This window comes from Theropithecus gelada, chromosome 15, assembly GCF_003255815.1.
Source record: "Theropithecus gelada isolate Dixy chromosome 15, Tgel_1.0, whole genome shotgun sequence".
Classification (NCBI taxonomy): Eukaryota; Metazoa; Chordata; class Mammalia; order Primates; family Cercopithecidae; genus Theropithecus; species Theropithecus gelada.
Window position 1 is genome coordinate 35,320,178 of NC_037683.1, and position 15,444 is coordinate 35,335,621.

Below are 15,444 nucleotides of genomic sequence, written 5' to 3' on the forward strand. Positions count from 1 at the left end.
CCAGCTAACATCATAATGACAGGATCAAATTCACACATAACAATATTAACCTTAAATGTAAATGGGCTAAATGCTCCAATTAAAACACACAGGTTGGCAAATTGGAAAAAGAGTCAAGACCCATCAATTTGCTGTATCCAGGAAACCCATCTCACGTGCAGACACACATAGGCTCAAAATAAAGGGATGGAAGAGGATTTACCAAGCAAATGGAAAACAAAAAAAGGCAGGGATTGCAATGCTAGTCTCTGACAAAACAGACTTTAAACCAACAAAGATCAAAAGAGACAAACAAGGCCATTACATAATGGTAAAGGGATCAATTCAACAAGAAGAGCTAACTATCCTAAATATATATGAACCCAATACAGGAGCACCCAGATTCATAAAGCAAGTCCTTAGAGACTTACAAAGAGACTTAGACTCCCACACAGTAATACTGGGAGACTTTAACACCCCACTGTCAACATTAGACAGATCAACGAGACAGAAAGTTAACAAGGATATCCAGGGATTGAACTCAACTCTGCACCAAGCAGACCTAATAGACATCTACAGAACTCTCCACCCCAAATCAACAGAATATACATTCTTCTCAGCAACACGTCACACTTATTCCAAAATTGACCACATAGTTGGAAGTAAAGCACACCTCAGCAAATGTCAAAGAACAGAAATTACAACAAACTGTCTCTCAGACCACAGTGCAATCAAACTAGAACTCAGGATTAAGAAACTCAATCAAAACCGCTCAACTACATGGAATCTGAACAACCTGCTCCTGAATGACAACTGGGCACGTAACAAAATGAAGGCAGAAATAAAGATGTTCTCTGAAACCAATGAGAACAAAGATACAACATACCAGAATCTCTGGGACACAATTAAAGCAGTGTGTAGTGGGAAATTTATAGCACTAAATGCCCACAAGAGAAAGCAGGAAAGATCTAAAATTGACACCCTAACATCACAATTAAAAGAACTAGAGCAGCAAGAGCAAACACATTCAAAAGCTAGCAGAAGGCAAGAAATAACTAAGATCAGAGCAGAACTGAAGAAGATAGAGACACAAAAAACCCTTCAAAAAAAATCAATGAATCCAGGAGCTGGTTTTTTTAAAAGATCAACAAAATTGATAGACCGCCAGCAAGACTAATAAAGAAGAAAAGAGAGAAGAATCAAATAGACTCAACAAAAAAATGATAAAGGGGATATAACCACCGACCCCAAAGCAATACAAACTACCATCAGAGAATACTATAAACACCTCTATGCAAATAAACTAGAAAACCTAGAAGAAATGCATAAATTCCTGGATACATACACTCTCCCAAGACTAAACCAGGAAGAAGTTGAATCCCTGAACAGACCAATAACAGGCTCTGAAATTGAGGCAGTAATTAACAGCCTACCAACCAAAAAAAAGTCCAGGACCAGACTGATTCACAGCTGAATTCTACCAGAGGTACAAGGAGGAGCTGGTACCATTCCTTCTGAAATTATTCCAATCAATAGAAAAAGAGGAAATCCTCCCTAACTCATTTGATGATACCAACATCATCCTGATACCAAAGCCTGGCAGGGACACAACAAAAAAAGAGAATTTTAGACCAATATCCCTGATGAACATCAATGCAAAAATCCTCAATAAAATACTGGCAACCCGATTCCAGCAGCATATCAAAAAGCTTATCCACCATGATCAAGTGGGCTTCATTCCTGGGATGTAAGGCTGGTTCAACATACGCAAATCAATAAACGTAATCCATCATATAAACAGAACCAAAGACAAAAACTACATGATTATCTCAATAGATGCAGAGAAGGCCTTTGACAAAATTCAACAGCCCTTCATGCTAAAAACTCTCAATAAATTCGGTATTGATGGAACATATCTCAAAATAATAAGAGCTATTTATGGCAAACCCATAGCCAATATCATACTGAATGGGCAAAAACTGGAAGCATTCCCCTTGAAAACTGGCACAAGACAGGGATGCCCTCTCACCACTCTTATTCAACAGTGTTGGAAGTTCTGGCCAGGGAAATCAGGCAAGAGAAAGAAATAAAGGGTATTCAGTTAGGAAAAGAGGAAGTCAAATTGTCCCTGTTTGCAGATGACATGAGGGTATATTTAGAAAACCCCACCATCTCAGCCCAAAACCTCCTTAAGCTGATAAGCAACTTCAGCAAAGTCTCAGGATACAAAATCAATGTGCAAAAGTCACTAGCATTCTTATACACCAATAACAGACAGACAGAGAACCAAATCATGAGTGAACTCCCATTCACAATTGCTTCAAAGAGAATATAATACCTAGGAATCCAACTTACAAGGGATGTGAAGGACCTCTTCAAGGAGAACTACAAACCACTGCTCAACGAAATAAAAGAGGACACAAACAAATGGAATAACATTCCATGCTCATGGATAGGAAGAATCAATATCGTGAAAATGGCCATACTGCCCAAGGTAATTTATAAATTCAATGCCATCCCCATTAAGCTACCAATGACTTTCTTCACAGAATTGGAAAAAACTGCTTTAAAGTTCATATGGAACCAAAAAAGAGCCCACATTGCCAAGACAGTCCCAAGTCAAAAGAACAAAGCTGGAGGCATCACACTGCCTGACTTCAAACTATACTACAAGGCTACAGTAACCAAAACAGCACCGTACTGGTACCAAAGCAGAGATATAGACCAATGGAACACAACAGAGCTCTCAGAAATAATACCACACATCTACAACCATCTGATCTTTGACAAACCTGACAAAAACAAGAAATGGGGAAAGGATTCTCTATTTAATAAATGGTGCTGGGAAAACTAGCTAGCTATATGTAGAAAGCTGAAACTGGATCCCTTCCTTACACTGTATACAAAAATTAATTCAAGATGGATTAGAGACATAAATGTTAGACCTAAAACCATACAAACCCTAGAAGAAAACCAAGGCAATACCATTCAGGATATAGGCATGGGCAAGGACTTCATGTCTAAAACACCAAAAGCAATGGTAACAAAAGCCAAAATTGACAAATGGGATCTAATTAAACTAAAGAGCTTCTGCACAGCAAAAGAAACTACCATCAGAGTGAACAGGCAACCTACAGAATGGGAGAAAATTTTTGCAATCTACTCATCTGACAAAGGGCTAATATCCAGAACCTACAAAGAACTCAAACAAATTTACAAGAAAAAAAAAAAACCATCAAAAAGTGGGCAAAGGATATGAACAGACACTTCTCAAAAGAAGACATTTATGCAGCCAACAGACACATGAAAAAATGCTCATCATCACTAGCCATCAGAGAAATGCAAATCAAAACCACAATGAGATACCATCTCACACCAGTTAGAATGGCCATCATTAAAAAGTCAGGAAACAACAGGTGCTGGAGAGGATGTGGAGAAATAGGAACACTTTTACACTGTTGGTGGGAGGGTAAACTAGTTCAACCATTGTGGAAGACAGTGTGACGATTCATCAAGGATCTAGAACTAGAAATACCATTTGACCCAGCCATCCCACTACTGGGTATATACCCAAAGGATTATAAATCATGCTACTATAAAGACACATGCACACGTATGTTTATTGCGGCACTATTCACAATAGCAAAGACTTGGAATCAACCCAAATGTCCATCAGTGACAGATTGGATTAAGAAAATGTGGCACATATACACCATGGAATACTATTCAGCCATAAAAAAAGGATAATTTCATGTCCTTTGTAGGGACATGGATGCAGTTGGAAACGATCATTCTGAGCAAACTATCACAAGAACAGAAAACCAAACACCGCATGTTCTCACTCATAGGTGGGAATTGAACAATGAGAACACTTGGACACAGGAAGGGGAACATCTCACGCCGGGGCCTGTTGTGGGGTAGGGGGAGAGGGGAGCAATAGCATTAGGAGATATACCTAATGTAAATGACGAGTTAATGGGTGCAGCACACCAACATGGCACATGTATACATATGTAAGAAACCTGCACGTTGTGCACATGTGCCCTAGAACTTAAAGTATAATAAAAAAGAAAAAACAAACAAACAAACAAGAAAACTTACACTATTAGCCCAGACTGAAAACTATAGCCAATCACACGCCAGGGTTCAGGAGGATTCACATGTTTGTTCACAAGACAAATGGAGGTAAACAAAGAAAAAAATTAATCCCACTTGTTACATTACCTGATGTCTTTTATGTCTTTGCTTATGAAGCAAAAGTTACAGAGAAGGGTGGAGGAGTATTATCTTTCCTGGGATTTTAAAGCCTAAAACCTGAACCAAACAAAAATGGGATGCAGTCCTTCACACCTTAGGCAGAAAAGAGTTAATCCCCTTTCTCATTTTGCCTCCGGTGGCATTTTTTAAGATCTAGGCAGACAGTACAAATGATCCGATATAAATGGTGGGAAAGTAGGGGGTGAGGTACTGGCAGTGGTAGAGTACATACCAAAACAAAGTCTCAAGGAGTAACACGTCTGAGAGGGTAAAGATATGAAGAACTCCAGTAGTAGTACATATATGAATTATAGTTTACTGTAGGTGTGAGTTCTAGAGAATCAATCACTGGGGGGACAGGAAAAAGTTGCCAATTAAGTAACGCATACATATTCTACATAAAAATCTAAAAGAAATGGTGTTGGAATAGGAGGAGTACACACATATTAGCTTCAGTTCTGAATATGAAAAAGGAATGCTGACCACATAAATAGAGAGTAATACAAGCTACTCACTCCATCTACTGACAGAGCCTGAACAAATGTATCTTATTCAAAATGAGTTAGAAGAAAAAAAGACATATATGGGGTGTAAAAAAATTACTATAGGACATAAAGTGATTAAGATCCAGAAGATTCAAGTGAAATAGATAACATTTAGGAATTAGCTACTAGAGAATCCAGAGAAATTTTCTACAATATAATGTAAACATTTACTCCAATAGATTTGGAAGTCTAAAAGAAATAGATGATTCCTGAGAGAGATATAAATTACCAAAACGACTTAAGTCTGGATTGGAAAAAAAATAAGATTTACCCATTAAAATATACCAAGAAACATAAAACTACATAGTTGAAGTCTACCAAATATCAAAGAACAAGCAATACCTATTAAATAAACCATCCCAAGCTTAAAAAATGGAAAGCTTCCCATTCTATTTTACAAAAACAGCATAACCTTGGGCCCAAACTGAGGGTCACACAATAAAATAACCTAATAGGCTCATTTCTATTATAAACATAAATGCAAAAATTTTACATGAAGTACTGCCAAATCAAAATCCCTAATGAATTGAAATAATGTATCAAGTAGTTTAGTCCAAGAATATAAGATGATTCATCATTTTTAAAAAATGTAATAATGTAATTCACTACATTACATTTTTAAATGGGAAACACAATATGATCTCAATAGATTTTGAAAAAAAAAATAGCACTTGATAAACTATGTCACCTTCACCAGATGGTGTAAAGATATAGGGATAATCCTAGAAAGTTGGGAATAAAGAAAAACTTCCTTAAAAGTGTCCTTCATAAAAACCTACAGCAAACATCACTCTTGAGAAAACTTTAAAAGCTTTCTCTTTAAATTCAGGAATATCAGGAGTAAGACAAAGTCACCCACTATCATTAGTATTCAACAAAACACACTTCAATATAAAGAGGCTAGAAAAAAAATAGAACTCGGGTTCTTGGCTACAAGCAACAAAAACCAACAAACTTAAGCCATAAATAATTCATTGAAAGGATTTCAGTAGCTCACAGAAAAAAATAAATAAATAAAAATAAGAGGCTAATGAAAACAAACAAGAACTAAGGACACTCAAGAGGTCTATGCAGGAGGGATGATCTTAGTAAAGGTCGAGAGCAGAACCAGTTCAGTGAGCTTAGAGCCTACTCTGTTGAGACCACTGAGTTCCAACTGTTCTATCCAGCCATGATCATACTTGCAAAGGAACATCTATACAACAGAAAATACTGCAGATAGATTAAGAACCTATACTTTTTTAGAACTATAGAATTTTTTTAAAAAAAAGATCAAGGAGTATTTTTATAACCTTAGGCCTGAGAAAGCCCTTCTTAAAATACACAAATCCCAATAGTGACATAGGAGAAAAAAATTAATAGATTTTTTATGAAAAAGTAAAAATACTATGAAATTGTTTAAACTTCTGCCATAAAAGACAATATAAACAAAGTTAAAAGATAGCAAGAGTTATGTGGAAAAAGGACTACAGACATATCCACAAAGAGAGTCAACAGAAGACAAGAGCCTACAGCCCAATAAGAAAATGGACAAAAAAAAATCAAGCAATTTACAGGAAATACAAATGACCAATAAGAGGCACAAACTCATCAGTACCATGACAAATGTAAATGAAAAATTGTTTTCTGATCATCAGAATGGCAAGATATTGAAGACCAATAATAGAACTGTCAAAGGAAATGGGCAGTCTAACACACTTCAGGTAAAAGGCTAAACAGGTACACTGTTCACTCTTGCGTCTGAATTCTATCATTTTTACCTCTTTACAAGTACTGGTACTGTCTGATACTATATTAGTATTCAATAATCACGTGGTTCTCAATTTTTGGAATCTCAGGAGCCCTCTACATCCCTAAAAATTAGCAAACAGATTAATGGTTGCCAAGGATGGGGGACAGCTTACACAAAAGTGCAGGAAGGAATTTGGGGTGGGTGAGGAAACTGTTCAATATCTTGATTGTGATGGTGGTTAAATGACTGTATGTGTCTGTCCAAAAACACAGAACTTTGTATTAAAAATGGTGAATAGACTCTATGTAAATTATATCTTTTAAACAATCTGACTTAAATTTTTTGAGAACCCCAAAGGGTTTTGTTTATGTTGGTTACAAGTATCAATACTTGGCATCTTAGGAATTATAACTGAGAAAATTTTAAATAGTTGTGGAGGCTAAAGCAACTCCAACATCTGCCATGTTGACTTATGATTAACCCCAGTTCTGGGATTGCTTCTAAGATTTATATTTTATCTACTGTTCCTTGTGTAAAAGTATATACTTACCAATCTTGCCCTTAGGTCAAACAACCTTAACGCTATTTCACTTACCATAAATTCTGCCCTTAAGCAACTGTCCTACACATCCCTGGTTGGGGGTTGGGGGTCGGGTAATGGGGGTGATCCACCATCTTCTTGGGGCCACCCAAGACATGGCTTCTGTTCTTAAGTCCCTTTCAAAGGTTTCTTTCTGAGAAACTGAATTCCTCAGGCTCTCAGCTTCCTTAGCCTTTGCGGGTAGGACTGCATAGAACTGTCCACTATGCAACAATTGTTTTTCATGTTTTCATTTTTTAAAAAGTACATGTATTAAATATTAACATAAATAATGTATTCTTCCAGCCTGGCCAACATGGCGAAACCCCGTCTCAACTACTAAAAATACAAAAATTAGCCGAACGTGGTGGCAGGCGACTATAATCCCAGCTACTCGGGAGGCTGAGGCAGGGAGCACTGCTTGAACCCGGGAGGCAGAGGTTGCAGCAGGGAGCCAAGATCGCGCCACTGCGCTTCTGCCTGGGCGACAGAGAGGCTCTGTCTCAAAAACAATAATAATTATTATGATAATGTATTCCTTATGAAAAATAACTTTTCTAAAACAAAAAAACATTTAGTGAGAAGAATCACACTGTTGTACATTTTAACAAATGTCTGGCTTCAAATAGAAAACTGTTAGATTCCCATATCTACTTCCTTATGTTACAGTATCACAACTCAGCCTCTGGAAAACTCCACTGTACACTTTTGGAAAAATGAGAGTGACAAAGATAACATCTGCATATTATTATAAAAGTAATTTTAAGCTGGTAGTGTCAGAGAATCCCATGGGTCCCTGGACCACAATTTGAACATCTGATTCAGCCTATACAAAAAAAAAATTTTTTTTTAATCAAATTCTGAACATGTAGTAGCAACAAAACTTTTTTTTCAAATCAAGGAAATAATATCTTATGCAGATAATGTGTTCTACTTTAATACAGTAATACCATCCTTACCCAGGTCAAAATTTGTATCAATGATTTAAACTGAGCTACAAACTTCAACGTAAATGAAAAATATTTCTGAGGTCTAATGAGTTTTTAAAACCAGTAAGCAGTCCATAAAAAAGGTACAGCATCATCCTCCAGACCTCACTCATCATCCTCCAGACCTCACTCATCAACTATCTGTAGGGCAAGGCGACGAAAGACAGCAAGAACACAAAGAAAGTAGGCAAAGAAATGCCTGACCTCAAAGAAAGAAGAGGTCCATACAACTAAAAGGACAGTAGAATAACTACAAAAGTAAAGCAGTATTAGAGCAAACGCACCCTGGTGTAAAATCCAATAAAATACAACTACTGTCCCTTGATCGCATTGCTGAAAGAACTCAAAATGCTGTTTCAAGGATATATCCCCGTTCTGCAGATAGTCAAACTATGCCAGGTAACTCTTACTTGTACTGTGTTCGTAGTGACTGGGAAAAGGGGAACGCACTCGCTTCTCACATGCTAGGCAGGATGTCAGGACACTGCGTGAAGGGGAATCCTGGTCTGGCTACAGGAGGCTTTTTGTTTCAGTGCTTGTACAACTTTCGTAACTGGAGAGTAGTCCGCAACCATCTATTACTCCAAGAGACTAAGTCAGAAACCCGCTGTCTCCTCCCGTGACTTTCAAACACTGTGCGAGAGTGGCGGTACCGCCAGGAGGCCGCGCAAGCCCTGGGCTGGCGCGGGTAACTATGGTTCCGAAACGCGGCGGCGGCTTCTGTCAGTCCTGGGACTTCTGCCGGCGGTTGGCAGGGTCGACCCCGCTCGTCCCGGCTGCGGGGTCGCGGACCCCAGGTCACGCCTCCTTTGACAAGTACTAGAGCCTCCGTCCTCCCCGGCCCGTTTCCCCATCTGCACTCAGGAAGTCGGACCTACCGGCCCTTGGCGCCCCTCCAACTCTACCATCGAACTGTCTGGGCTAGCGGCCACTCAGCCGTCCACCCGACTTAGACGGTCCTCGCCGTCAGGGGCACTCTGAGGGGCCCGGCCCGCGGCGCCCCGCACTCACCCGGCTGACGTTTCACCGCCATCACTGACACTAGATAGTGCGCGATGTCAAAAAAGGGAAACATGGACGTGCGGGAGAAGGCCAAAGCCAAGTCGTCCCATGGAGAGTCCATAACGACCACCGACCGCGGCAACCGAAGCAGCCCCGGCGACTGGTTCCCCGCGCGCGCGCACAGTGAAGGGTAGCCGAGTGGACAGCCACAGCCGCCCGCACCTCCGCGCCGGCTCCGGCCCTGCGCGTGCGCCCTGGCGCCGAAGGGGGCGGGACCGCTCGTCGCGGGAGCCGCATGCTCACTGGCGCCAGGCGGGTGGGCGGGGCGAGCGGGTTCCCTGCAGCTGCAGCAGGCTCGGCCTCGGTTCTCCTAATAAGGGTCCAGCGTCTTCCGCATCCTGGGCGCGGCGCAGGACCTGAAGAGCATGCAAATGAACAAAACACGGTCCTCAAGGGGAGACGCTCAGAGTTGGATTTATTTCTGTAAATTGATGTCATTCACCTAACATTTATCGAGCAACCACAGTGCAAGTCACACTGACTTACTGGAGATATAAAAATAAAACAGTAATATCCTGCCCTCAAGAACTATGCTTTCCCTGAAAGATATTTTTTATAAAAAGAGATAAAACGCACATAATGGTACAAAAGCAGGTACTGAGAGGTAAAGCTGCCGTGCGAGAGCAGTTCTGAGACGAAGATTACAATTCTAGGAAGTGGGTAAAGTGACATGTGAGCCGGTCTTTAAAAGTTAAATGAGAAGCAAAAGCTAGGTGGGAGATGGAGGCGGGTGTTTTGGGTTGACTACGAAGTGAGAAATGAGGTTGGGAAAAGTCCCCGAATGGCAGACAAAGCCAGGCAGTTTGTCTCCAGAGGTTAAATTCTTGATCAATCAATATGTTATGCGCAGAGCCAGAATCCCTTCTCCTAATCATTACGCTAACCGGGTTGTTTGGTGGAGGATGAGGGCGTGGAGGTGCAACCAAGCAACAAGATTAAGAATAGATTGATGAGAAGCGACTGACAACGGAAAATCGGAGGGTATTCACTGGTCCAACCAAAAGGTAGTGGAGGCTGTGGCAGCAGAAATTGAGACCAATTGTGGGAAACATGGGTAGAAGCAAAATACCGTCAGTGAGTGTCAGTCTGTACAGGCCGGAAAGGCAGCATTTGTCAAAGAAAATGAGGAACAGGTGGGTAGGAGGATTGTGGTTGCATTCTGATAAATAGGAAACAAGAAGGAGTAGGTTTGGGTAAGAAAAAAAACTAGCTTGGCACACTTTTATTTGATGTGTGAACAGAACATGCTGGCACCAGGAAATTGGAGAAACGTGATTAGCTGCTACGTAGGCGAGGCAGCTTCACAGGAGTATGCACTACAAGAGGAGAATTTTTTTATCTGAATATTTATTCATTAATTTTAATTCATTTAACAAAATGTTTTTTGCGTGCCTACTATGTAGCCAGCATTTTGCTGGATGTCAGAAGTACTGCCCTAAACACTAAGTGTTTAAAACGCAAGAAAATTGTAGTAAATCTCTACACTTCATTACTTATCAAGAAAGAATAGATTTGTTCAAATATTTTCACTTGTGGTTTTCTAAGCAAGCACTTCCTGTAAAGAAAAGTCTTTAGACCTGTAGCACACTTTCTAGCAAAACTAAGGGGGAAAAAAAAAATTTGTGAATATTTATACTTTCCTGTTTAAGTCTGTTCTTTCCATACTTTTTACACAGTCCCTTATTTTTGGAATTTTAGTTTTGTGAATTTAGGCTCAGAGTTTGGATATTACTTCTTTTTTCTTTTGTTTCCTTTTTTTTTTTTTTTTTTTTTTTTTTTTGCTATGTAGTCTCACTCTGTCGCCAGGCTGTAGTGCAGTGGCGCGATCTCGGCTCACTGCAACCCCCAACTCGCTGATTCAAGCGATTCTCCTGCCTCAGCCTCCCGAGTAGCTGGTTACAGGCACACGCCACCACGTTTTTTTGTATTTTTAGTAGAGACGGGGTTTCTTCATGTTGGCCAGGATGGTTTGGAACTCCTGACCTCGTGATCCGCCCACCTTGGTCTCCTAACGTGCTGGGATTACAGGCGTGAGCCACCACGCCCGGCCTGGATATTATTTCTTTAAATATTTTACATTTTAACAGTCTTTAATTTTGAAAAATATATGGTTAGTCTTTGGGCTTAAAAAAAAATACTTAATATGATGTAATCCTTAAGACATCACTGAGTTATGTGTCTTTACCGGTGTTATTCTGGGGTACCATTAAATCCATTATTAACACCGATAGGGCAAAAGTGAATAATCACTGATTTAAAAAAAAAAAAAATCAGAGGTTTTATGAAGAAAGTAAATCAAGCACTTTACTTCCTTAAACAGGATAATTCCAATAGAAAGGAATTAATTATCTCAGATCTACAGATAATTTGAAAATTGTTGCATTTCAAAACAGTAAGAATAAACTTGGTCCTATCTGCCTAGAGCCTAAAGAAATTTCCTTATAAAGTTCTAGGGGAAATTGAATCCTAATCTCACAAAAAGATGAGTTCCATCTACTTTTAAATGTGCTCACCATATTTGCTTCTGGTCAGTGGTTGACTTATGCAGTCTACGAGCATCGTAGGAGGAAATGGAGGATGGAAAGACCCCTTTCCTTCTTACCTTTAAATTACCATGCTATTGAACTTTTTGAAGTACCTTAGAGTCCACAATTAGGAAGTTTTATATTAAAGGGACCAATTGCATTTTAATTACCAATTACCTTTAAATTGGTAAGAAGGAAAGGCAAGATTTGGGAAAATTACATGTGAAAATTCAAAGTCTTTCTGACTTTTGGAAGGGGTATACAAAATTACATAATTATTGGTGACAAAGTGAATCCAAATTACAAAGTATAGCTTATTCATTAGGAAGCCAAACTGGTCTAATTGTGTTAATATCCGAAAAAGAGTTCCGTGGGGTGTTTTTTCGTTTTGTTTTGTTTGTTTGTTTGTTTGTTTGAGACTGAGTTGCGCTCTTCTTGCCCAGGCTGGAGTGCAGTGGTGCGATCATGACTCACTGCAACCCCCACCTCCCAGGTTCAAGCAATTCTCCTGCCTCAGCCTCCAGAGTAGCTGGGATTACAGGCGCCCACCACCACACCTGGCTAATTTTTTGCATTTTTAGTAGAGACAGGTTTTTACCATGTTGGCCAGGCTACCCAGGCTGGTTGAACTCCTGAACTCAGGTGATCCACCCGCCTTAGCCTCCCAATGTGCTGGGATTACATGCATGAGCCACCATGCCCGGCCTGAAAAAGAGTTTTGACTAAATCTGTTGGAGGCACTTTTTAGTTAAAAAATAGTGAATCTAATTTTTATAAGCCAGGTTTTGCAGCACCAGCATGATGAACATTTGGGGCTAAACAATACTTTGTCATGGTGGACTGTGCTTGCATTGTATGACGTTTAGCAGCATCACTGGTACTAGATGTCAGAACCACGTGCATGCACACACACACACTCTCTCCACTTGTGACAATCAAAAACGTCTCAGCTTTGCCAAATGTCTTCTGGGGCGGGGGCAGGGGTTGGGGGGCACAAGATCACCCCTGGTTCAGAACTAGTGTTGTAAATGAATAAATGCTTTCTTCAGCAATATAAGCCTCTATTAATACAAACAATATGGTCATGTCACTAATGTTAATTATCTCTTTAATTCTAGAAAAATCCATATAACCCTTCTTAGTCTCAGTTTACACATCCATCTTCCTGGGTCAAACTGACAATATCCTGAAACCCAGTGTCATACATGCAATCCTAGCTGTTTCTTCCCTGTAATACTGCTTTCTACCCACTAAGTGGCATGCCTTTCACTTTGGGAAATCTATAATAATAACTTTTTATTTTTTATTAATACATCATACTTGCACATATTTATGGGGTACATGTGATATTTTGATATATGCATACAATGTGTTATGATCAAATCAGGGCATTTAGCCTATCCACCACCTCGAACATTTATCATTTCTTTGTGTTGGGAACACTTCAAATCATCTTTTTTGTTTTTCTCTTTTGAATCTTAAAGGACTATGAATCAGATCATCTCTTCTAGCCATTTTGAAATAAACAATATATTATTGTTAACTATAGTCACCCTACCATGCTATTGAACTTGTTAAATTACCTTAGAGTCCACGATATGGAAGTTTCATATTAAAGGAACCAATTGCACTCCTAAACCTTAGTATCTTGGTCAGGCATGCTCATTCTAAAGTTATTTTGATAAGCACTTGATAGCCACACTGTATCAAATGATAGTGATATGTGACATTTAAGACAAAGTATATGTAATTTGAATTCAACCTTTTTAACTATTCAGGATTATCAAGGAGAATTAGCTAGAGAGCACCAATTGCCCTCAAAATACCCACTGAATTCAATCAGTATAATTAGATGCCAGTGCATGAGACTGAAGTAAAACCAATTTAAGTATACACTCAACTCTTTAGACTCAGCATGTATCTAATAATAGTGCCTTTGATATTGTGTCTTGGAAAAGCTGACATGGCTCACTTACTTATTGCACTGGAAACTAAAATCCTTTTCTATAATCGTCATTCGTACCACTAATATAAACTAGTAAACTAAAAATGTTCTCCGTGTATAACAAGTACAAACCTACCTGATTAAAAGCCTGATGTTATTATGGGAATATCTCTAACTTTCTTCAGCGTAAGGACCACCAAAACTGTAGTCACCCACCAATGCCATAGCTGTCAGTTATCTGTGGTCATTAACACTTAAGTTCAACATATTCCTCTTCAACATCTCTGTTCAAGAGTAACAGGTACCATTAAATCACAGAATAAACGAGTTTCGGAAGTTGAACGGACCCCCAAAAAAATAGTAACATGGAGTACAAGTAATAGAAAACCGTTTTGTGCAGCTTAAGCAAAATGAATAACTTGCCAAAAATCTACTAGGGAATCTCATGAAAGCCAAGAAAAGTTGAGCTCAAGAAGAGCAAGAAGCAGAGCATTTCTGGGCCCAGCAGCAACAGGTGGGTGTGCACTTCTCTCAGTCACTGATGATACTCAATGCCAACATCTCTTAGTCTCTGGGTCCCCCTATTGAATGTTGTCAGGAGGGAGACCCTGTCCTGACCTGGGACAGCTGTACACTCCTGGTTAATCGCTTCTGATGAGAGGCTGGGTCATGTGATTCAGATCTGAAGCATCCCTCCATATCAGAGGCAATTTCCTGAAAAAGGAGGGAGCGACTAGTCACAGTGGTTCGACCTGTAATCCCAGGACTTTGAGAGGCCAAGGCAGGAGGATCGCTTGAGCCCAGGAGTTTGAGACCACCCTGAGGAACATAGTGAGACACTGTCTCAAAAAAAATAAAGAGAAAGGAGGGAGCTAGGCAGACATCCCAAGAGATGTCTAGTATAATCATTTTCTTTAACCCATTTATTTTATTTATTTTTTAATGTTTTTTTTAATTTGAGAGCAAGTCTTGCTCTGCTGCCCAAGCTGGAGTGCAGTGTGGCGTGATCTCAGCTCACTGTAACCTCTGCCTCCTGGGTTCAAGCAATTCCGTGCCTCTGCCTCCCGAGTAGCTGAGATTACAGGCACCTGCCATCACGCCTGGCTAATTTTTGTATTTTTAGTAGAGATGGGGTTTCACCATGTTGTCCAGGCTGGTCTCCAACTCCTGACCTCAAGTGATCCACCCACCTCGGCCTCCCAAAGTGCTAGGATTACAGGTGTGAGTCACAGCACTTGGCCAACCCATTTATTTTAAAGTAGGAAACTAAGTGCTAGAAAGGTCACCACCAGCAGTGACAGACCAAAATTTGTTACTATTCTGTTACAATCAGTCTTCCTATGTACTCCTACTAGGTTTTCTCCTGTCCAACAGAACCCAAATACTTCTTTTAAAGTTTTCCTTTACGGATAGATTCAGCATCCCTACAGCAATGAAAAGGTTACCCACCAGATAAGGGCCAGGAAGACCAATTAGTAATCATTAGTAACCTCATACCATTCTTTGACATTATCTCAGCAGATCCCATTGCTTTGTTGTCATTTAAGATTTCTTTTTCTTTTTCTTTTTTTTTTTTTTTTTAAACGGAGTCTTGCTCTGTTGCTCTGGCTGGAGTGCAGTGGTGGGATCTTGGCTCACTGCAACCTCTGCCTTCCGGGTTCAAGTGATTCTCCTGCCTCAGCCTCCCAGATAGCTGGGATTACAGGTGCCTGCCGCCATTCCCAGCTAACTTAAGATATTTTTAAAATAAAATAAAAAGTCCAGTCCAGCTACAACATCCATCTTACATGCAATACAGAACTTCTTTCCTCCCATTTGCTCAGGACTGCC

General features: G+C 39.9%; 1 protein-coding gene across 1 annotated transcript in view; it reads right to left on the reverse strand.

Moving 5' to 3' along the window:
* TMEM38B (transmembrane protein 38B) overlaps positions 1 to 9,336 on the reverse strand; it is a 77,718-nt gene extending 68,382 nt beyond the window's left edge. Inside the window, exon 1 of the mRNA XM_025360591.1 lies at positions 9,094 to 9,336. Within this exon, the coding sequence (XP_025216376.1) occupies positions 9,094 to 9,205 (112 nt within the window). The 5' untranslated portion in view covers positions 9,206 to 9,336. The remainder of the gene's footprint in view (positions 1 to 9,093) is intronic.
* Between the last annotated feature and the right edge of the window lie 6,108 nt (positions 9,337 to 15,444).